At 35.0% G+C, this 23,519-nt stretch overlaps 2 protein-coding genes and 1 pseudogene across 2 annotated transcripts; 2 read left to right on the forward strand and 1 right to left on the reverse strand.

Annotated features, from left to right (window-relative positions):
• Positions 1 to 648: 648 nt before the first annotated feature.
• On the forward strand, positions 649 to 1,906 carry LOC124887903. The gene is made up of 4 exons (XM_047397832.1): positions 649 to 878; positions 981 to 1,179; positions 1,298 to 1,683; positions 1,813 to 1,906. The coding sequence occupies exons 1-4, from the start codon at positions 649 to 651 to the stop codon at positions 1,904 to 1,906; spliced, it is 909 nt and encodes a 302-aa protein (XP_047253788.1).
• Positions 1,907 to 3,161: 1,255 nt separating this feature from the next.
• Positions 3,162 to 8,954, forward strand: LOC107844690 (annotated as a pseudogene).
• A 954-nt stretch (positions 8,955 to 9,908) lies between these two features.
• On the reverse strand, positions 9,909 to 15,753 carry LOC107843884 (protein STRICTOSIDINE SYNTHASE-LIKE 10). The gene is made up of 3 exons (XM_016688293.2): positions 15,343 to 15,753; positions 11,047 to 11,310; positions 9,909 to 10,570 (listed from the first exon to the last, which is right to left on the reverse strand). The coding sequence occupies exons 1-3, from the start codon at positions 15,624 to 15,626 to the stop codon at positions 10,000 to 10,002; spliced, it is 1,119 nt and encodes a 372-aa protein (XP_016543779.1). The 5' UTR covers positions 15,627 to 15,753; the 3' UTR covers positions 9,909 to 9,999.
• Between the last annotated feature and the right edge of the window lie 7,766 nt (positions 15,754 to 23,519).

Consider the following 23,519-nt stretch of genomic DNA (forward strand, 5'->3'; position numbering starts at 1 on the left):
CCCTAACAAACCATCTAATTCCCTTGAACGCGTACCATATATTAGTCCAAAAAGAATAACTAGACCTGCAGCCTTTTCAAGAAAAAATGACAAGAATCCTACAGATTCTGACAACCTTTTGCCGGCTCTTACTCTTTCAACTCTTTGATTCAGTAATTTCTCTTTTTTTTTTTAATTATTTATCATGATTATTTGTTTTATCAGAAGGATTTGATAAGTTCTTTGAATTGTTCTTGTGCTATTTGTTTGTGGGGTATTTTATTAATTTTCAGTAGAAGGCTAGTAGTAAATAGTTTCGCGTCATGTCTCTTCTGGTAGTAATATTAGTATATATTTTTCTTTTCTACTTGTTGTATTGTATACCTCTATTTTCTTACTTGCTACTGTTGTTACTGCTTATGTCTTCGTGTTTTTGCTTTCCTTGCCGAGGATTTATGGGAAACAAATTTTCTACTTGCCAAGGTAGGGGTTACATATGTTGTTGTTGAAGAAGAAGCATGTAGAAAGAGAAATGTTTTGCTTTGTCTCATAAGTATTTAGTTAGCTTGCAAATGATGATTTGTGAGTGGTTGTTTATGAGTGTTTTGCTTTGTCCTTTGAAATCTCATGGACACTAGTTTGATTCATGTATAGTCTCCATACATAGAGATGATGAAGAACAACTTCTTCTTTTTTCGATCATCAACTAATGATGCAAACAAGACCCCTTCACCACCATTAAACTCCAAGGAAGTTTCTTCTTGGAGGAGTGTTTCATTGTCATCTGGATCCTTCTATGACAATGGGTCAGGAAAAAAGAATTTCACGGATCTGAGCAAATCTCTCCATGGTCATAGTAAGAAAGTTCATCCTAAGAAATCTGGTCGTGATTCAAGCCGGTATGCATATCATTTTGCTGTAGCTTCCTTTTTCACACTTAAACTGATGTTTTAATTTGCATTTGCTTGACCAAAGTAATGACAAATGTTTCTTCACGGCAGAGACCTTAGCGTTCCAGTGTTGATTCGGACTATTAGAAGATTGACAAAGGAGAAGGTACAAATGGCTTTTAAAGTTTCAAGCATGTTACAGAATCAAGTTGTTGAAAGGGCTTCTGCTAAGGAAGAAGCCAGCATATTACAGGCAGAACTAGATTCACGAACACGAAGATTGGAGACAGAAAAGAATGAGTTACAATCAGTACAGGAAAAGGAGTTGGATAGAAGATATTGAACAAGATAGACTCCATAAAAGGGCGAGGGAGATTGCAGAGCAGAATGTCTCTCTACAAAGGGAAGTATCTTCATTTAATGAGAAGGAAGTAGATAATAGAATCAAGATATCATTTTCGGAGAAACAACTTGAAGATTTGTCTAAGAGAATAAAGCAAGTGTCAGAGGAGAATCAAAATGTAAGGCAGCAGCTCACTCAGTTACAAGAGGAATATCGAGTAGCTCAAGACAATAGAGATTATGTCCGGGAAAACTACCAGGAAAAGGTTATAGAGCTTAAATCGGAGATTTTGCTGACAACTGTGCTAAGGGAGAAGCTCTATTCCGATGAGATGGACATAAAGCAACTTCAGGCTGATCTAGATGTTGCAGTTAGAAGTAACGACATTCTCAAATGTGAAGTGCAAAATGCGTTGGACGCTCTTTCTTGTGCCACACCTAAGTTGAAATATCTCAAGCTTCATGTAAGCAGGCAATGTTAAGATCTCGTTGCAACGAAATAGCTTTTATTTTTCAACTTTGGATACCTCATCTTCATATATGATAGCTTGTTCGCATGTTACTCTCTCTGCATTAGCTTTCTACTTCTGTTTGATTTTAGGTTCATCTTTGTTCCATCTGAAGTTCACGGTTTTCTTTATGAAACTTGTATACATGAGTTTCTGGCATATGGTAGCCTTCTGCGACATGTCTGATCGCCTTAATGTATAATCACTTGGACAAACCAAGAACATGATAAACTTTGTGATATCCTCAAACCCATTGATCTGATTGTGCTCTGATGTGGTAAAGTTACCCGAAGGGGTTTCAGTAAGTTTGCTCATTCATCTGACTTAATTCTTGGACAAGCTCACGAGTTATCTACTGTAAATTTTAACAGTTAAAAAGGATTCATGATTTGGTTGAACTTCTAGGTTATGAGTTTGTTTTGAATTTCTGATGAAATGTTATTGGTGATCTTTGTGTCTTTCTTGTTTTTCATGGTTTACGGTTGATTCTGGCACGTGCTAAAAAGGACGAAAATATCAACCAGCTCACAAATGATTTGCAAGAATGCATGAGGGGATACTACCAAAAGTGTTTCAGGAGAGGGATTTCATGTGGGAGGAAGTTAAGAGCTACAGTGAGATGAACATGCTATTGAATTATGAGATCAACATGTTGAAAAAGAAGGTAGATACCCTCGAAGAATACTTTCTTATGAAAAAGGGTGAAATCACAATCTTGAAAGACTCGATAGGCAAATCTTTCGACCTTCTTGCAAGTCCTGATTCTCAGTTGGAGTGATGGATGCTAAATGGCCAAACTACAATTCATATTTTGTTCATTGACTATAGTGTTCATACTTCTCGTATACGTACTGGTTTTACTCTTATTCTTTCCCCCTTTTGATACTTGTTAAATAGAAAGTTTGCTTCTTTCTTTTGCAACCTTTTTGAATCCCCAATTGTAAACATTTCTTTTATTTTCTGGTGATCAAGACAATGAACTTCTTTTGCTTCATTTGGTTTTGTAAGTATTGACTGTTTTTTGTCTTATGAAGTATTTAGTGAGGATTGGTGCTACCATTTTCTTCTCGTCTATGAGATAGAGGTATGGTTATCATATATTTTGCCCGAACATACATCGGGTATGTTGTTGCTGTTGTATGGAGATTGTGTGTAAAATAACAATCGTATATTTGATGTCGGGTCATCCACACTTTCATTCCTTGCAGGGAAAAGCTCATTAAGCTTACTGAGTTAACTTTTCATTGATGTATTCTTTCACTAAGGTTGAATTAAACCGCGCGATAGTATTTATATTTATTTTTGGTTCCTAAATGTATTGAAAGAGTAAGGCACCACACCAACTTGCATGTACCTTGATGGATTTCACAGGATAGCTACCTTTCCAATAGTACATGTACCATTTGTTCAACAAAATTGAATAGATATGAAGAATCACCAAGTGCTTTCGCATTTTTGGAGTTTCAAATCCGATCCTCAATTCACAAAATCGCTATTTCATTTCCTTATTCACCTCAAGTAATTAAAAGTACGAAATCTAGGATCACAACGACTGCAATAATTTTTACGCGCTTTATGTAGAGCATGAAGATAAATGGAAAAAGGACAGGTTTTATTCATAATGCAGCATGAGAGAATTCAGCATCAGTAGCTGCTATTGATGCAACAACAGCAGCAACATATACCCAGTGTAATCGCACAAATGAGGTCTAGGGACGGAGGTAGAGATATTGTTTCCGATAGACCCTCGACTATAGGTGCTGCTGATAGACGGGATACTATGTCAAATGTATACATATGTTAAGAACCCACATGATCAGTGCTCCATTTAGGGAGAATATACACAAATGGACCAAAGTTTGGCAGCAATATTTGGTTGAATACAATAGCTATGGAATGACATACCCGCTAACTCATACAGAACGATTCCAGAACTCAGCAGGCTTGCGGTGCTGAAAAGGAAAACATTCGAATTTCAATGCTATGTGAAAAGGGAAGAACAACAAATGACTCGAATGTTTTGAATACATAGATATGAGTTGTGGTATAGGGTGTAGACATGCACAAATAGAAATCTAATTCCAGTGTATTGTCCATTCGTCATTCCTCATATAATTAAGACCCTTTTGTCAAAACAAATCCAGGAATTCAATTTTACACTGCATTTTCAGCCAAAATGATAGTGGCATTCAAAGTTCAAGTTTTCTTACACCAATTTTTCCTATGAAGCAAAAAACCTTAATAAGGCTTTCCTTGGAATTATAGAAAAACTAGCCTTTGGTGGGTAGGGGATTTGGAGCATTCCGAGAGGTTTCATGATTATGGCTATTGTAGGCGCATTAAGGTTGACGAGGTTAAGGGGCTATTCGTAGGATGTGTAGAGGTAGAGCGACGAGGTCAGATGAGATTCCGGTGGATTTTTGAAAGTGCACAGGAGGGGCAGGGATGGAGTGGTTGACTCGGTTGTTTAATATAATTTTCAAGACGATGAGGATGCTTGAAGCCTGGAGGTGGTGTACGATGATTCTGTTGTCTAATAAAAAGGGCGACATTTAGGATTGCAACAATTATAGGCTTATCAAGTAGCTGAGTCACACTATGAAAGTTTAGGAGAGGGTGGTAGAGTTGAGGTTGAGGATGATTGTTACCATTTCTGAAAATCAGTTTGGATTTATGCCAGGGCGCTCGACTACAGAAGCCATCTATCTCTTCAGGAGACTGGTGGAGCAATATAGGGAAAGGAAGAAGGATTTGCACATGGTGTTTATCGACTTAGAGAAAGCCTATGATAGAGTTTGCAGGGAGGTTCTTTTCTTTGGAGGTATTTGGAGGCTAGAGGTGTACCTATAGTGTATGATAGGGAGATTAAGGATATGTACGATGGATCGGATCCAAGACTCGGGTTAGGGCTGTAGGAGGGCTTTCTACCACAAACCTCCGGGTTGGCAAAAACGTAGAAGAAAAAGTTAATTGCAAATACAATTCGTTTCTGTTTCTTTTGAAAGCCATAATGCCATTATTACTATCCATTTTCTTGTCTTTTGTAGTTTATAGTATATCTTCGATCAAATTATTATTTATATCCTTCCTAGCTTGTTGTTAAATTTTATTTATGCAGAATGAGGCAAGAAAAGCTAACCAAACTGCAATGGTAGCAGAGAAGAAAAAAACAGAAGCTCCTGCAGAGTCTAGGGGAACGTCCAAGCAAAAATGGATGGAGGAAAGGAAGAAGAAAATTGGAAAGTTGTTAGATGCTGATGGGTTAGATATGAGCAAGGCATATATGCTAGATACACAAGAGTCTGCAGAGGCAAAGTATAAGAAGTGGGACAAGGAGCCCGCTCCAGCTGGTTGGGATGGTATGTATGCCTAATTTTTCCATCACTGTTCTATTTCCAGACTCCACCACCCCCACAATCAAATCCCCAAATACTAAAATAAAAACTTACAAGAAATAAAAAACTGTCGTGGTATCGGTATTTATTCTGTTTAGAGTAGAATTATCATTATTCTTGTAATTTCTCGTTCTTTGATTGTTGTTATCATATGTGTTTCCTGTGTTTTTGTTATCATACTAGTTCATTCTTGTTATTGTTCTTTCTATGTATGCTATGTACGGCTTTCCATTCATTGTTGTTAATGATTTTATTTCCGTATTCTCTTTTTCAAACTGCTTTGAGATGCTTTACTTGAGTCGAGGGGTCTGTTGGGAATAACCTGTCTATCTTTATGAGGTAGGAGTAAGTTGTGTGTATACTCTACCCTTCCCAGACCCCGCTTGTGGGATTGCACATGGTATGTTGTTGAATAGAACTAGCATATTCGAGCTTGTATATTTGGTGTTAAAAGTTGTGAATCTAAACATTGGGAGTACATTCATGTCAATTTTGATTTTTGATGTTCATTTTTGGCTTTTACTGGACGACTTCTACAAGTATCGTTTGTTGGTATCACACCTGGAGATTGACTTGTTTTAAAGTGGAAAACTTGGTGCATGAGAATGTATAATTGTTAATCTGTTTCACACCTTAATTTAGGTCACTATTTGTAGGGATTAGAATTTAGAACTATGCGTGTGCACGTATGAAAGTGTTTAATAGCTGAATAGCGTCGCCTAAATGTCAAGATTTACTACCCTGAAGACAACAATAATATCTGAGCCGCTGATGTCATGAAATTTTTTCTCCTGTCCTCTCCTCCATTCAGACACAAATTTACAATCATGTGAAATATTATGTTTCTCTACGATGTGATAGATGTGTTTTGAAGTTCACAGTGTTTCTACTGCTAATTTTTTGATCTTGAATAGCCAGATACTAATGTAAAGTAATGATTTATGCTTATTGCCGGAGTTGTTTACTTGGTGTTAAAAATCGTGAATCTGAACATCTGGAAGTACATTCATGCCAATTTCGATTTTGGAGTTTATCTGAAGTTTATATTTGGCTTTTCCTGAACGACTTTCATAAGTATCGTTTGTTGGTATTTCGGCTGAAGATTGGCTTGTTGTAAAGTGGATTCGCCTTGTGCATTTGATTGTGTAATATTTAATCTGTTTCACTCCTTTAATTTAGTTCGTTTGTGAATAGGTATTAGAATTTAGAAGCATGCTTGGGCATATATGAAAGTGATTCAATAGCTCAATAGCATCGCATAATTGTCCCAATTTACTTCCGTGAGGACAATAATTTTAGTCGATAACGTCATGCAATTTTCTGGTGTTGAGTGTTGTCTATGGTTTCGGATATATAGTTTATAGTATTATCTTGTGGCTCTAGTATTATCTTGTGGCTAGCGTTGTTAGTTTATTTTGCATACTGTACAAGTTTATATGCATTTATGTTTTGTGTTTGTTATATTGTTATTGGTTCTAAGCCGGGGGTCTATCGGAAACAACCTCTCTACTTCACCAGAGGTAGTGGTATGATCTGCGTGCACTCTACCCTCCCCAGACCCCACTAGGTGGGAATACATTGGTTGAAACGCTACATGTTCACAGATATGGAGCATAAAATGTGTTCCTGAGATAAGGCTCACTTTGTTTCGCCAAAAGTATCATTGTCTTCCTAGCTATCAAGTTTTAAGGGTTCGTTCCATAAGCTAGCCTTTGCTGCTCAGTGAGATTTATGTGTAATTCCTTGTTTCCTTTAAAATGGTCGAGGAGGAAGTAAATTCTTGACCATCATTTTTTATTGGTATCAACTCTTAAAAAGAAATATATAGGGATTTTAGCATGCTCATTTAAGTTGTATACCAGTGACTTTTGGTATGCTTCATCTATTTAAGAGTTTGTTTAGACAGACTTAAAAGTATGATGTAGAGAAGGAAATATTGACATGAGAGAACTAATTGATGTGTTCACCATGTAACCGAAAAGTATATTCAGCTCTATGATGGATTTCGTAGGGATGGAGACCGACCTGTTGGAGACTTGGAGTGGAATTCAGAAAGAGCTGAGTGTTTTAGAATATAAACAAATCATCTATAGTTTGGTGGAATCATCGTTTTCAATTTTCATGTTTCACCATTATCTTTGGAGGGAATGTGTCCTGATTTACGCTTTTTTACTTTAGGAGGAGGACGAAAATAGCAGTGTGTTGTATCTATAAAATTTCAATAAACCAGCTCGCTTTTTAGATCTTCCAACAAGAATAACTATGCCTCAGTCCCAGCTACAACACCTTGTCCCTATTATTCCTATACTTTGTACTTAAGCATTATCTAACTCTAGGGATTCTCTTATATATTATAGTGGTGATATCTCTGAAGTACCAAGGATCTTTTGATAAGCACTAGTCTTCTAGTTGATATCACGTATATGGAGTTTCAACTTCCACTGCTTTATATCTTTTGCCAGCGTGTTATATCTCTTCCTCTTTTAACACCTTCAGTCATCAGTTTGTCTCATCTAAGAGCTGGTGTATTTGGAGTCCTACGTAACACGTTTCGACACCATGTCAAGTGTTCTGCTACTTATGCCTTCTAATGGATGGACATGATCATTTCTGATCTTATTTAATCTTGTAAGACTGCACATTCATTTTAACATTCCCACTTCTAGCAAAATTTGGGGAATATGGCTGTCTGTTCTGGCAAAATTTCTCTCGTATTTTGTCTTGGATTATCTAGCTAGCTTGAATTTAAGGTAGAAGATGGATTGTACAATTGGCATTGTCGCGTAAGATTATCTCAAACTTCTAGCTCGGAATGGAATGCTAGAATTCTCTTTAATTTTCTGCCTTGTTCTGCGGTAGATCGAGCTACAAAGCTCGAGTAGTAGTAAATAGTGATATATATCTTCGAGCTTGTGGTGAGACATGGCAAAAATATTCCATTTTCTTGAAGTTCAATTCCCCTTGTATCGGAAATATCATTGACCTTCATTGATAACCTTGTTTTATTTTCATTTTAGATTGTGATGCAGTTCAATTCCTCTGTTATATGGCTTTTTTTTTTTTCAGTTTTTAATCAGAAAACACGAAGCGGACCAAGAATGTTGGCGTTGATGTAGATGAGTACAATAAAATGAAGGAAGCTGATCCAGAATTTTATCGAGAAGCTTCCAGTCTGCAGTATGGGAAGGTATGGTATGCTTCAGCCATGATCGATCCCTGGCTTTGTTTGTTTTTATATCTATTTCGGACTTCAGAGAATGGGTAACATCTTTCAATTGTACGTACAGGCACCAAAATTATCAGACGACAAGATAGAGAGGATGGTGAAGGAGCTCAAGGACAGGGATGAGAAGCGGCAATCATTTAGTCGGAGGAGAAAATTCCAGGAAGAGAAAGACATTGACTCTATCCATGATGGTAACGAGCACTTCAATAAAAAGATTGAGCACAGTCTTGTGATGGGGATGTTCCGTTCCTTGATGCTGTTGCTTTCCTGTATCGTGATTTCAGCGTATGTCCATTACTATATCTCTCAACCTGATGCAAATCCTTGATGGTTGTCGATAATGGTTCATATTTGCCCCTTTGGATAGGCTGAAAAAAAATGACTTTTAAAAAATTGTTTAAAAGTACTTTTGAAAGTGCTGAACTTATTTTTTTAAGTGAAAATTCTAACTTGGCCGCTGATCGTTAAGCTGTCTCCTTACATTTAGTCAGCATTTACTATGTACATTACTATATAGAAACTTCTTCTATCTCTGCAAATTATTAATTATAGTACTGTATATTGCTATTTTTATTGCTTTTACATACATCTTCATAACGTGCATACTCTTTAATTTTGGGAGTATTATCCATTTAGATATATGTACCATACCAAATAGGGCTCATATAAGTCACAAAGGACGGCTCGATGCACTAAGCTCTCGCTATGGGCAAGGTTCGAAATTAACTGAACCACAAGTATCTATTGTACGCGGTCTTATCTTATATTTCTGCGAGGGGTTATTTCCACGAATTGAAGCCGTGATCCCCTGATCACATGACAACAACGTTACTTGTTGCACCAAAGTCCTCCTTACCTTATATTTCTGCGAGAGGTTGTTTTTACGAATTGAACTCGTGACCTCCTATCACATGACAACAACTTTACTAGTTAGACCAAGGCCCTCCTTCGTTTGGAAGAGTTGACATAGTAAGAACATTTTCGATGTAAAATACTTCAGGAAAGCTACATTATATGGTCGCCCGTCAATATGATAGCAAGAAATTATACATTCTAATACAGAAAGTGTACATTTTTATATATGTAACAAGCGAATGTAATTATTTTGAGCGACCAACCAAATATGTAATTTGTGCGGTCTAGCCACTTTTCATAATGCATCAAAATTGGATTTGGATCACATTTCACTTACAGAGGCCCAACATCTTGCTCAGCCCAAATGGAGAACCTACCCAATACGTTTGTAGTAATAGCGCGGTCTAGCCACTTTTCAGCCCCGTAATTGAAAAATAGTCGTTGTCCTGAAATTTCAATTTTTACAGGTGAAACTCCGTCACAGTATTCTGGAATTTCACTTGTAGAAGTTGAAGTCTTTGTAATACCTCAAGGGAATGGAGAAGAACACAAGTATAGAAAGTAAAACAACATATTCGGTGTAATACCAAATGGGGAGGGGAGAATGCGTACGCAGACCTTACCCCTACTATAGAAGGTAGAGAGGTTGTTTTCATAGAGCCTCGACTCAGGAAAAGCATATCGAAGTAGATTGAAAATGAAACAATGGAGGGGAGGTAATAATGGGAAAATACTATAGAAAGTATCAAACAACGGACAAATAATCGATGTACAATTAACTTAGTACAGATGAAACTGATACTTTAAGACAATTCATAAACTCCAACAAAAGGCACCATTACAGAACCAATCCACAACTTGCCATTTTTCTCCTCAACCTCACTTATAAACTTCAAGGTCTTGCTCTGGACGTCTTCCAAGACTTCCAAAACTTGCCCGTCTTCACTTAGCTTAATTGCAGTTGCATGCGCTTGCCATCCAACTAACATGAAATGCAGTTGCTGGATGGAAACTGGAAGTTTTAGCGCTGTCTTTCCAAGCCATGAATTGGATGTGACCAACTTTGAAAGCAGCGATCTTTTTGAATGCAATGCAACCCAGAACTTCCCTTTCGAGTTTCTTCTGATGTTGTCTGGATATCCTGTTAGATCAGCAAATGTATCGTGTTTACCTGCATGAGGGCCTTTAAGCCAATACCTTACTATTCTACCGGTAGAAGTTTCAGCCACTAGCACAAACGACTTGTCTTTGCTCAAGGATACACCGTTGGCAAAAGCAAGGCCTCGTAGTAAAACTGTCACTGCTTTGGTTGATTTGTCGTATTTCATCAGCCGGCCTGTCTTGTCTCCACTTACAACAGACGCAACAAATTGCCTAGATAAATGATGAAATATCGGAATCAGTTTCTGCTATGTGTTACAAAGAGTCAGTTTCCTATTAAAGCTACTAATGCTACATGCAGCATATAACCTACAAGCTAATAGCGGAACTTCAATGTTTTGCTGAATGTTTCTCGACGACAACCTATACAACAACAACATACCCTGTGTAGTCCCACAATATGCAGATCTTACCCAACCTCAGAGATAGGGAGGTTGTTTTCGATAGACCCCAGCACAGATAATAATAAAACAGCCGATACTAGCTGAACAGAAACTACAAACAAAACAATATGATAATCGATGCACAAGGAATCACCAATAGTAACAGAAATCGCAGACAAACAAATTACAGGAGCAATAGAACGACAACCCATATGCAATCAACAATTACAAACCAACCTATCACACCCAATGTAGCTTTGCATGAACAGATTCTAATTTAAATCTAGTCCACCGGCAATAAATTACCTTCTCTGGAATTGTGTGCTGGTATCTGTGAAGTAAATCACATCTTCTTGTTCGTCAATGTCCAAGTCATTTGTGAAGCGTAGAGGCTGGCCTTCAACTTCTGTGACGAGTCGGGTGGCTAATCCACCAGATGGCCCCACGACTTGAAGTCCTAAGTAGGCATCAGCAATGTAGAGGTCTCCAGTTCTTGTATCAAATCGTAACCCCAGTGGCCTTCCACATATGTGCTCCATATGGAGAGCAAAAGGGTGCACACATTCCTTCCTGGTTGATATCATGATATGTTCCGTTAGAAAAGGGCAGCCCGGTACACTAAGCTACCGCTATGCGTGGTGTCCGGGGAAGGGCCCCACCACAAGGGTGTATTGCACGCAGCCTTACCTTGCATTTCTGCCAGAGGCTGTTTCCAAGGCTTGAACCCGTGACCTCCCGGTCACATGGCAACAACTTTACCAGTTACTCCAAGGCTCCCTTTTGAAAAGTTCCATTAGAAAATGTTGAAATTGCCAATTTTTGAAAAGTTATACACAGAAACAAATATTAGCTTCACTATGCAATAAGTTCAAATGATGCTACGTGCTAATGCTAAATCGAAAAAGAGTTGTTCTACACTGGCGGCCACTTGAAAAGTAAGAGACAAAAACGAGTCCATCTCATCTATTTCTCGGGGGCAATGAGGAAGAACGTTAATAGTCATGCAGTGTATCAAAGACATAAATAAAAAACATCAAAAAAGTTACAAGTATTGCTCTGCTGAGACAACGGGAGCTGCTTTCTTCTTTCAATAATACTCGTATTAAGGATCGTTCATTGCAGGAATCTAGAAAAATAAACACCACATAAACAACGGTAAACTAGCCATCAAGTAAAAAGATGACATACTATAATTACATACTGTATGAATTCTCCGGTGACAGCCAAAAGAACTATCCAAATAAAACGATCACATCACAACTAAATATTTTGGAACTTATTAAAGGTTATGGGAAAATGGAAATACTTATCGATTGAAGCGTTTCAATAATTTAGTATGACCAAAAATAGAATGTTTAGACATAAAAATGGCAAGTAAAACAGAATGCAACTAGAACTAATCGGACGAACACCTGACAGCATATTCTAAATATACCATAAGTTGTACTCATGAAGGACAAACTGCTACGCTTTCTAAAGTACACCTTTTTTTCCATATAACCATCGGATATTCGGAACTCACTAGCCCGACTAATCAAGATTAGCCAAGTATAGCTAATTAAATGAGGAACCGCTCCCTATTACATGTTTCTCTATTCTCATGACTCGAACCCAAGACCTCTATGTAAGAAGAAGAGGGGGACCCTATCCATCCCACCGCTGCGATTGATGGTCTTTCTAAAGTATACATATTTTAAAATTGACTCCATCTACGGAAAACACGCGTCACTGTAAAATGATAAAGTTGAGTAAAGTAGGATTTTTCAACCTCCTGAATATACAGATTCCAAAACCAGAAGCTCGTAAACTGATATAAATATGTCTAAAGTCTTAAACTTTGGTCACGATTGACACTTCCAAAAATACAACAACAACAACAACATACTCGGTCTAAATCCCACAAAGTGGAGTTCGGGGAGGGTAGAGTGAACGCAAACCTTACCTCTACCTCAGATATAGAGAGACTGTTATGATCGGACATAATAAGTAAACCACAAACAAAAAACAACAACAACAACACACACAGATTTTACGTGGAAACCCTTGCGGGAAAAACCACGGGCAATGGCAGAGGAAATTGACTATGAAGAAGAGGAATACAAGGTATAGACAATAGTCTCAATTTCGTGTATATGAAACTACCCGAAACAACCCACTAAACCCACTTATATAATGCGTGCATACAAATAGATCCTAAACCCAAAAACATGCCGGTCGGCCTGATCCCGGAGCCCACCACTGACCCCACAAAAAATCACAAACTTCGGTCGCACCGCGAACTTTTCAAGGCCGGATCAACAAAATTCGGGTCACAAACTCTAATAGAGAATATTTCAAGCAGACCTTCGGCTCAAGGAAAAACAGTCCAGAAAAGAATAAATGGACACTTACATAAATTGCAAGAAAAATAAGTTCAGAGCATAAGAAGGAAAGTTGCCATACAAGAACTAGAATTACATGACGTACATTTAAAATGGCCCAGATATCACCATTATCATTTGAAAAGATACAGTACGATTATCTCCGTTAACAATAATTAATAATCAAAGCAGAAAACCAGCGTCAACATAATGATAAATATCAAACCTTCCACCTGATAGCCCTCGACGATTTCTTGGTTCTTTTATACAAATTCACTGCTGCAACATTTCTGACAGTTCTATCGTACTTCTCTTTTCCTATACAGACAATTTTGTACACCAAATTCCTAGAAGGCTAAGGCATTTGAACTTTAAAGCTTGCACTATGGTTTAGTTTTTCCTTCAAAATGTTTCTCTCGTTCCAAACAATCCGTGATACGAACACAACTTAGGCGCAGAGGCCGATGCAGCCTTGCCGTGTGGAGGTTCATCTGAACCCTGTACTTTCCACACAAAGCATACATTTATGTGTGGAAATTCATTAAGATAGCAACAAATAGTGTATATAAACCCATAATTTCAATGCTAAGAACTGCAAAAGTAAGCTCATAGACTTTAAATCCTGAATTCTCTGCCGCTAAGGGGTCTTTTAATTGGCTGCGTTACAAGCCGATTGATGTCTCATATGGTCATTCAACTGATAATTATTATTTCAAAAATTCAAAATAATAAAGTCACCTTTTTTCTTGATTCCTAGCGTTGGGGCATATTACATAAACAGACACTCAAAAGTCCCAAACTCGACCTCAACAAACAAGTAAACACTCCAACTTTGAGAGTACACATCTAGACACCTCAACTTGATCTCAATTGGCAACTAGACACTCCAACTCATCTCCACTATGTCTCATGGACACCTTACGCTGACGTGACACGTAAATTTTGAAAGTGTCTAGATGATCATTAGTAAATTGGAATATTCTGCTGACACAGTGAAGACAAATTGAGGTGTCGAGATTCACGTACTCAAAGCTCATAGACAAGTTGAGGTCTCCTCTTTTAATTAGTCGCATTACAAGCGGGTTGATTTCTCATATCCTCACTCAAGTAATAGCTATTATTTCACAAAGAAATCGTTCTTCATTTCATTTTTCTTAAAACAAACAAAGTGACTTTCTGAAATAACACGCGTTAGTTGAATGACCATATGAAAAACTAACACCACTACAAGCATATCTATAATACAAAAGAGAACGTCCTTTTACTTTTTCGTCAAAACGTTAATTCTTACTTTCACATCGACATATTTAAAACCACAAGACTAAACGACATTTTAATCCATTTCACATGTCTTTAAACTTACTTTCACCTGACATGTTTAACACCACAACATTAAACGACATTTTAATCCATTTCACACATCTTTAAGTTCAAGAAACCTTAAGATCAAAAAGTGTTACTCCCTTCGTCCCAATTTATGTAGCACACTTTCCTTTTTTCGTTCGTCTCAAACAAATGTCACCTTTCCTTATTTGTCAAATATTTAATGACATCATCTCTATTTTATCCTTATTCGGTCCCACTTAACAAGAAAACTCAACTAAAAAATCTAGGAAACATAACAAAGTCTTTTATTATTCTTTAAACTCCGTGCCCGAGATCAAATAGTGTCACATAACTTGAGATGGAGGGAGTACGAATTTTCTTAAATTTCACATTAAATTTTATCCTTATTAGGTACCACTTAACAAGAGAACTCAACTAAAAAATCTAGGAAACATAACAAAGTCTTTTATTATTATTTAAACTTCGTGCCCAATCAAATAGTGTCACATAATTTGAGACGGAGGGAGTACTAATTTAAGATCTAGGAAACATAACGTCTTTTATTATTATTTAAACTCCGTGTCCGATCAAATAATGCCATATAACTTGAGATGGAGAGAATACTAATTTCCTTTTCTTAAATTCTACATTAAATTTTATCCTTATTTAGGTACCACTTAACAAGAGAACTCAACTAAAAAATCTATAGAACATAACAAAGTCTTTTATTATTCTTTTTAAACTCCGTACCCGATCAAATAGTGTCACATAATTTGAGACGGAGAGGGTACTAATTTTCTTAAATTCTACGTTAAATTTTATCCACAACTTGGTACAGAGGGAATATTAATTTTCTTAAATTTTTACTTCAAATTTAAAACCAGACAAATAAATTAAAACGGAGATATATATATACCTGTGAGATGAAGTGACAGCAAAATCAACCCAACCTTGTTCATGTCCATTCCATTTAATAATCCTTCCATCAGCAACACCAGTATATGGTCCATCTCCATTAATGTCAAAAGCAATACTTTCTGGCCCAACTGCTCCTTTCAAATTTATTAATTCACATTTAGATAAAAGATTTTTGGATCCTGTTATTATAGGTGGACTATAAACATTCTTGGATGTTAATGTAAAAAATACAGTGATTATTGCTAGTGCTGTTGCACTAAAAAATAGCTTTGTTGCATTCATGGAGGATTTATTTTTTTCTTTTTCTTTTTTTTTTTATGTTAATTAACAAGTAGAAAAAACAGGGGAAGTTGTTATTATAGGAAGAAAAAACAATGGGGATAACCTTTTGTTTGCTTTTCAGTTTGTCCTTTTTGACAGGCATATCTTTTGGTATATTTACATACATCGTTTTAATTTATTTGTCTGATTTTAAGCGATCGTTTTATGCGAGATATGAGATATTAATAATTTTGAGATGAAATATAGAATTAGTTTATTTTATGTTTGAGTGAAGAAATTAACTAATCAAGTGATTATTTATCGCACTATTTTATGTCTTAATAGTGGAATAAGTTATCTCATATATAAGCTGAAATAACTAATTTCGAAATTAATTACTTTGAAATAACTTTTTTCACAACCAAACGAATCCTAAGTGTACGATAAGAGTGAAGACTAAATATATACTCAAAATATTACCATTATTTTAGTGTCATATATGAACTATTATGTGTTTCAGTTTCGTACGTGAATTATCACCAACTATCTATTAAAATACATCTTAACTATTAATTATTTGAGTTTCCTATCTAACTTTTAAATAGAATAAAATGAACAATTAATAATTTTGATATATTTTGATAATACTTAGTGATTGTTTATGTAGAAAATTCATACACCCAATGGTTTAGGTATAAAACTTCAAAAATAGGATACTTTATACTATTGACCATTAACTCTTGAGAAAATAAAAAATAAGGTTAAATCTTGTGATCATACACGTTAATTAATATTGTAGTTTGAAACATGGTATATGAAAAGTTGGAATTAATGTGTCACCAAAAAAGTAAGAAAACATTCTTTTAAAAAAAAAGAAATTAAAAAAGAAAGTAAGAAAAATAAATTAAAATAAATGGATAACAAGCAATTATCCGGATTCATTATTTATGGTCAATCTAATATTTAAAGATAAATTTTTAAAATCTGATTCAAAATTTATATTCAAAGCTAGCCAGATATTCCCATATTCACTCTCTAGGCCCACTAACGTCTTATTGGATCTCCAAAAGAAAGCCCAATGTCAATTCAAGATATAGAAAGCCCAATTACTATGTTATTGGATCTCCAAGAATCATAGGCCCAATTTGCAAGAAGTTTAACAAAGGCCCAACCAAATAGTATAAGACTAAAAGATTGTTTATTTTGTGTGAAAATTATTCCAAATATACTTTTTAGATTGTTAATTACAAGTTATAACATAACTCTTTGTTAATTACTATATTGAAGAAATAATTATAAGTTTTAGCAACTTTTGAGAAAAATATATTTTAATTAAATTTTCAAAAATTAATTTTTTTATATTTATTATTTGTATTATTTCCTTATATTTAGCATTTAACACTTATCACTCTTAATTAAAGATCTTGGATAATTATGGCATGTTAAGGCATCAATATTTTATTTTAATAATTAAATATCAAAGTTTGTTTACAATTTACAGCTTGTTTGGATGGTGGTTTAACGTGGTTTCATAATGTATGGTACAATATGGTATAGTATGGTACAATACAGTATGGTACAATATCATGTTTGGATGGATTGTATCGTTCACTGTGGTTTAATAATAGTTTTTTTGTTTGATTTGATGGCATGGTACTATATGGTAACTGGCAGGTGTGGTTGTGTGGGGGTGGACGGAGGTGGATGGGGGTATGTTTAGGTGTGGGAGTGTAGGGGTGAATGGGGGCATATGTACAGATGGGGGTAGACGGGAGGGGGAAGGGTATGAAGAACATGAAAAATGGGGGGTGGGGTATTTTTTAAATTTAAAATATTTTATATATTTTAAAATATGTATATATATATAAATAATATTTATATATATATAAATAATATATATATATATATATATATATATATTCTATATAGATATATATAAAAATATTAAAAAAATACTTTATTTACGTGGCTATGATATGGCGGTGATCTGGCGCTGACGTGGTGCTTATGTGTCAGCGAGTGTGATGCACTCTCCCTCATGGGAGTGGTATTATATATTAAGGAGGGAAATTAATTCACTATAAAGATGTTAAGGGAGGTAAATAATTATTCGGAAAGTTTAAGTGCTAAACTAAGTTATCGGGAAAAGTTTAGGGGGCTTTTGATGTACTATCTCTTTAGGAAACAATCAAAACAAACATGATTCCCATGGTAACCATACCATGGGAAACCACCATCCAAACAAGCTGTTAAGGAGTCATATATGGTAAATATATTTTGTAAAGTTAAGAACTGATTTCATACTTTTTATTAAATTAAATAACTAACTTGATTATACACTTTTTCATATTTTAGTGTCTTTAATTACCAATAGAAGTCTTATCTCTTTACCTTTTTTTAACTTCTTTTCCCTTCTTTTTAACCTTTTTCTACAGAGCATCAACCTTTTTTTCACGGATGTTTTATATCCAAACATACGCAAAATCTTTAAATTTTTACCAAATATCAATAAAAATCTTCATCTCATTACTATTCACTTTTTTCAACTTATTTTTCCTTCTTTTGAGTATGACTATTGGTTTCCCAAAAAAATCTTACACTTTTTTTTCGTTTTCTTGAAACAATGTCCGAAAAAATCAAGTTTGATTCTACTCCTAGTAGGAAAAGCCCTAGAATTATACAACAAAATAATCCGATTAATCTTTCAAGACCCTTGTTTGATTTTGGGTGCTTTACCCCTTCTCCAAAATCAAAGAACAAGAACAAAGTAGTTCAAGTTGATTCTATTTCTCACAATAAAAGTAAAAAATTTGCCCGTGAAAATCGATTTTTCAAAGATTTCACCATCCTTCGAGCAACAACAACTCAACATGCAAAGTTATATAGTATCAAAAAAGGTTGTTTCAGATTTTAAAAAGGTTGATTAGAGGAAAAAGCTTGTTGGTCAACATGATTCCGATTCGGATTTTGAAGATGAAATTTTCGCGCCCAAAATGAAGAAATCAAAAAATGAAAATTATGAAAATTCTATACTTACAAAGTCTAAGGCCAATTTGAGTGTTGGCAAAGTGTATGATAAGAAGTCTAACAAAAAAAAATCAAGAAATGTGTGCAAGATTAGTGTAATCTGATTGTGATTTTTTTTTTATGGTATTAAATTGATATGGAATTAATTTTATTTTTAGTGACATGCATGTAAAGTAGCCTTTATTAATTTTTGTGTCTTTGTGGTTTAAAGTTGAAATATAACTCTTGATCTCGTTACTGTTCGGAATATGCTGAAATATCTCTTTTGTTGTTGTTAGTTGTTGAAAGTTGAAAATTTCACTTTTGTTGTTAATGGCTGAAAGTTGAAATACCAATTTTGTTGTTGTTAATGATTGAGAGTTGAAACATAAATTCTAACTGTGAAATAAGTTTGTGTTTTTTTTATTCATGGCAAAAGTTTTGTGAATTATTTATTTTAAGTATGCAAAAAACAGAGATGCGATCAAAAAACAATATATGTCTTTATTTGATGGTAAAAGTGTTGTGAATTATTTATGTTAATCTTAGACATTCACTAATAATTCTACATCTGAGATGTAACATTTTGATTCCTGCATACCAAGTTGTAACTACTGCACATTACTATGCATTTTTGGAGTATGTTGTTATTTTTTGCTTTGCAACATTGTATACGTGTTCAGTTGTTAAGTAATTGGCTTTAGTACGTATTTTTGAAGTTATGGCGTAGTATCTTATAAATAAAATACATCATTATAGGCAAATATAATACATGATGAATATATCTGACACCATTACAATTCAACATAACACATGATAAAGATAATACACCATGATTGGCAAAAATAATATATGATAAAGATATTATATTCAATTTTTTCATTCATATTCAGTGAAAAAGAAATTCACTAGCTCTCAAGAATTTGATTATTTAGAACCAATAAAAATAAATATTCATAAACACAACAACAACAACAACAAACCCAGTGTATTCCCACAAAGTGGGATTTGGGTAGGGTAAGATGTACACAATCCATACCGCTACCTCCGAATAAGTAGAGAGGTTGTTTCCGATAGACCCTGACTCAAGATAAAGAATAATAAACAAGGAGGATGGATGACACAACGGAAAAATCAGGAATAAGAAATAATAGAAATGAAACCAGAGAAAAAATGAAGTAGGAGAAATAAAGGCAACACTAAATAAGAAAATACACTAAATAAGAAAATTAAATATCCATAAACACAAATATCTTAAAACAATACAAATCTTAACACCAGAATTTATTGACCATACACGTTTTTTAAAAAAAATATTAACATCAAAATAAAGTAAAAAACACAGATTTCCTCTTAATCACAGATTTTCTCGCGATCAACATAGTTTCACCATAAAGCGATTTTAGAGCTACTCCATAGACTACAACAATTGGCTTGCAATATTCTCATCCCCGAATTGAAGCGTCCAACGCAACAAAAGCATACAAGAATCTATTTTCTTCAGTTTTCTCCCAGTTAACAACAGATCCAGGATAATGCTTTTTCAAGATATATAAATTACCTGGTATCTTTTGATATGACTCGGTAGGATCACCGTGCAACATATTAACTGCTTTAGTTTTTGCACGCCATGTCTGATGATAATTTAGTGAAATCCCATTCTCCCTCATCATTTCAGAAACAATATCGTTGGGAGTGTATATTCTTTTGGTGTCTACATAATTACCTAAAATCAGTCCGGCTATCACTTTTGTCATCCATTGACGCCTAAATTTAATCCTTTATTGAGCATGAATGAATGTCATAATACTTTCTTATCTTACAAATATTTGATTTGTTTATTCTTGAAAAACAAAGAAACCAAGTACAGTCCTCCACCACACAAACCAAATAGTAGCTGTTAATTTTTTTAAAATAAATTAATACTCAGAAAAAAATACCCGATTTACATACAAATATAATATCCAATTAAATGCATAAAAAATACACAATCGTTTTTACCTGCTTGTGCTTGACCTTTCAATTCGATATGAGAATTGTTTCACAAATGCGTATGACCATTTAGAGATGTCATTGTGTTATTGTGTATGATCATAGTTGGACATCTATCACTTATTATGTATTTTATTTCAAGAGTATTTGAAAATGTGTCTATCATCAGCTGTGTTGCGATTGCTTCTACTAATCCTTTGTACTTTGTTGTTGCATCATACATAATCCCATCAATTTCAAAGTCCCTCGGTATTCCTGTTTAAACAACAATTTTAGTTTTCATGCAATTGATAAACGTATAAAATTCAACAATGTAACAATAGAGAATTGAAGAAACACAAATAAATAAATCTTTAAATTTGTTTTGAATGAAAATATCCATTTTCATAAAAAAAAATTAACAAACCTGATGAATTCCATATCCCTCCATGACATATCATGATTGAATGCAAATTAACAGAATTCTGAATTTATATTTGTTATTAAAAGAAACACTTGTTTTTGCTTTTCTGTCAAATTATAATCCTCAACAATTTGTTAACACCGAAATTACAGTATTTTTGTTTACTGGTAGAAATTAATCGTGTATGTAGACACATAATTTTGTCCCTCCCCGAAAGCATTCTTACCATTTTACCCTCATCTTAGTGTGTGCCCTCACCTGTGTGATAACCCTTTTACAAAAAGACAAAAATAACAATTCCTAACAAATTTTATCTTATTCCAACAATCCTTCTCTATTAAAAATAACACATCACCATCACCACCCTAACTACCCATGTGATCCCCCTCCCTTTTCTTGTCCACAAAGAAAGAATATATGGGGGACCCACCAAAATTCCCACATCATAACAAATCCATTCCCATTATAAAAGAAAAATTCTAAGAGGGAAAAAGGGGCTCATTCTTTGATCATCATCTTCTCCACAATAACAACAATCACAAAATAATCTTCCTCACAAAAACAACAACAACAACAACAAAAGAAAAAAAAAAGAGCACCGATGAACAGTAACCAGTGAACAGTAACGACGTGAAAAGTGACGGTGAACGGGTTATTATTTGTCGAGTTGGATTGTTGGTGTTAAGGTTCGGCTCGAGATTTCTGGGTGCGGACTCTCTTTATTCGAATAACATTGAGTTTGAAAGCTTCAAATTTAAGGTCCAATTCTTTCTTCTCTTTCATTTAATTCTTATGTGATTGTGATTGCGTGTGATTCGATACCGTGGTTTGTTTGTTGATGTGAAATGTTGGTGACATTTGGGTGTGTGATGTGCTAAGCATGATTGATGAATTTTTATTATTCTCGATTGGTGGATTGTGTATTGAAATGGGTTAATCACGTGGTTGAGAATGAATTAGGGTGGGGATTAAAAATGGAGGAAAATGAATATTGATTGATTTTGATGTATTGATAATGTTGAACATGATAGAATTGTGATACGTTGAACTTGGTAGGCAAATGTAGGCCGAGTAGGCAAATTTAAGAATAACAATTTGTTGGAGTGTTTGAATATGTGCGTGAATGGTACTTTCTACTTTATTGCACGAAAAGCTTAAATTGTACTCATTTGGCCGGGGAATGCCCCGAAGGATTTGTATTGATTTATCCGGGGAATGCCCCGAAGTAGCATGTACACAAAGGAGGCTCGTGATCAAGACCCGAAACGTCGAGTGGAGTTTAGTTTAGGACTAGTTTAGAAAGAATAGGTTTTGTATTTCAGCACCTCTTTTATTTTGGATTGTATAACTTGGACTGAACATTATTTTGGTTTGTTTTGAATTTTGTATGATTTGTTTGTTTGCTTGTTTTGTGTGTTTATGTGGTTTGTACAATTATAATGTAAAATTAGCCGATACGCTCCACCAAGCGACCGTGGTCGAACCACGGAATCGAGGGGTGCCTAACACCTTCCCCTCGGTCAACAGAATTCCTTAGCCGGAATCTCTGTTCGCGGATCAATTTTAAGAGTCAAACCATTTCGAAAAGGATTTTTCAAAGGTGACTTGGCACATCGGATTATGCCAAGTGGCAACTCTGAATAAGAAAAAATAATGTAAATAATCTTTTTTTTTTGAAACATTTTTTTTTTCATTTTTGTCACCTTAATAATAAAACTCTTTCAAAACTAAAATATAATCTTTTGGCTGATGAAAAAGGGGTGTGACAGCTCTAGCGACTCTACTGGGACTTTTCAGAATTCGAGCTTATTTTTTGGAGTCGTATCGGCTTTGTTTGGCATTATGGGTGTATAAACATTGTTTGTGATTATTGTTTGTGTTATTGTTATCACTGTTGTGCATTCTCTGTGCTCTTTGTTTACAGTTTTTTTTCTTTGTATTACAGCTTTATATCTGGCATCATTTGCATAACCCGAGTCAATTCTTTCTGCAACAAGTCCCGAAGTGCACGTCGTGCGCACGAACTCTAGTTGAGTCACCCTTATTTTAGGGGGGGGGGCCGTTGGATGTATGGAGTAGGTGGAAAGCAAAGCAGCCACTATCGACCATATGCTCCCCCGAATGGCCTTGTTAGTAAACCACAACGTAGGTCAGCCTTTAGGTCATTCTTATGTGCATCATATTGAGACCTAGCGGGGCCCACACGATTCTTTATAGGAGACTCACCTTTAAAGTATCCCCATGTGCTAAATGTTGCATCTTTGAGGGTAATGTGGTCATTTGACAGACTGATTCGGGGAAAGCATGTGCTAGAAGTAAGGTGTGCTTGAAAAAAAAAAAAAAAAGGTGAATCAAAGAAGAGTTTCGTAGTTTTTAGGTTCTTTATGGCTTTTGTTTTTCATGATTTAAAAATTCAAAAAAAAAGAAAAAAAATCAAATAGATTTTCCTTTTATTTCCTTTAGCAAGCTTTCACAATTCGAAAACTCCAAAAAGATTTTTTTTAGGGGCTTTT

Source organism: Capsicum annuum, chromosome 10 (assembly GCF_002878395.1).
Source record: "Capsicum annuum cultivar UCD-10X-F1 chromosome 10, UCD10Xv1.1, whole genome shotgun sequence".
NCBI classification, from domain to species: domain Eukaryota; kingdom Viridiplantae; phylum Streptophyta; class Magnoliopsida; order Solanales; family Solanaceae; genus Capsicum; species Capsicum annuum.

What these genes read in the sequence shown, in the direction of transcription:
- LOC107843884 (XM_016688293.2), bottom strand. Translation starts at nt 15,626, where the DNA reads ATGAATGCAACAAAGCTATTTTTTAGTGCAACAGCACTAGCAATAATC. An exon ending in GCTGTCACTTCATCTCACAG is followed by an intron (nt 11,311 to 15,342) that starts GTATATATATAT and finishes GATATCAACCAG; the next exon opens with GAAGGAATGTGTGCACCCTT. An exon ending in AGCACACAATTCCAGAGAAG is followed by an intron (nt 10,571 to 11,046) that starts GTAATTTATTGC and finishes TCATTTATCTAG; the next exon opens with GCAATTTGTTGCGTCTGTTG.
- LOC124887903 (XM_047397832.1), top strand. Translation starts at nt 649, where the DNA reads ATGATGAAGAACAACTTCTTCTTTTTTCGATCATCAACTAATGATGCA. An exon ending in TCTGGTCGTGATTCAAGCCG is followed by an intron (nt 879 to 980) that starts GTATGCATATCA and finishes TCTTCACGGCAG; the next exon opens with AGACCTTAGCGTTCCAGTGT. An exon ending in AAAAGAATGAGTTACAATCA is followed by an intron (nt 1,180 to 1,297) that starts GTACAGGAAAAG and finishes TTTAATGAGAAG; the next exon opens with GAAGTAGATAATAGAATCAA.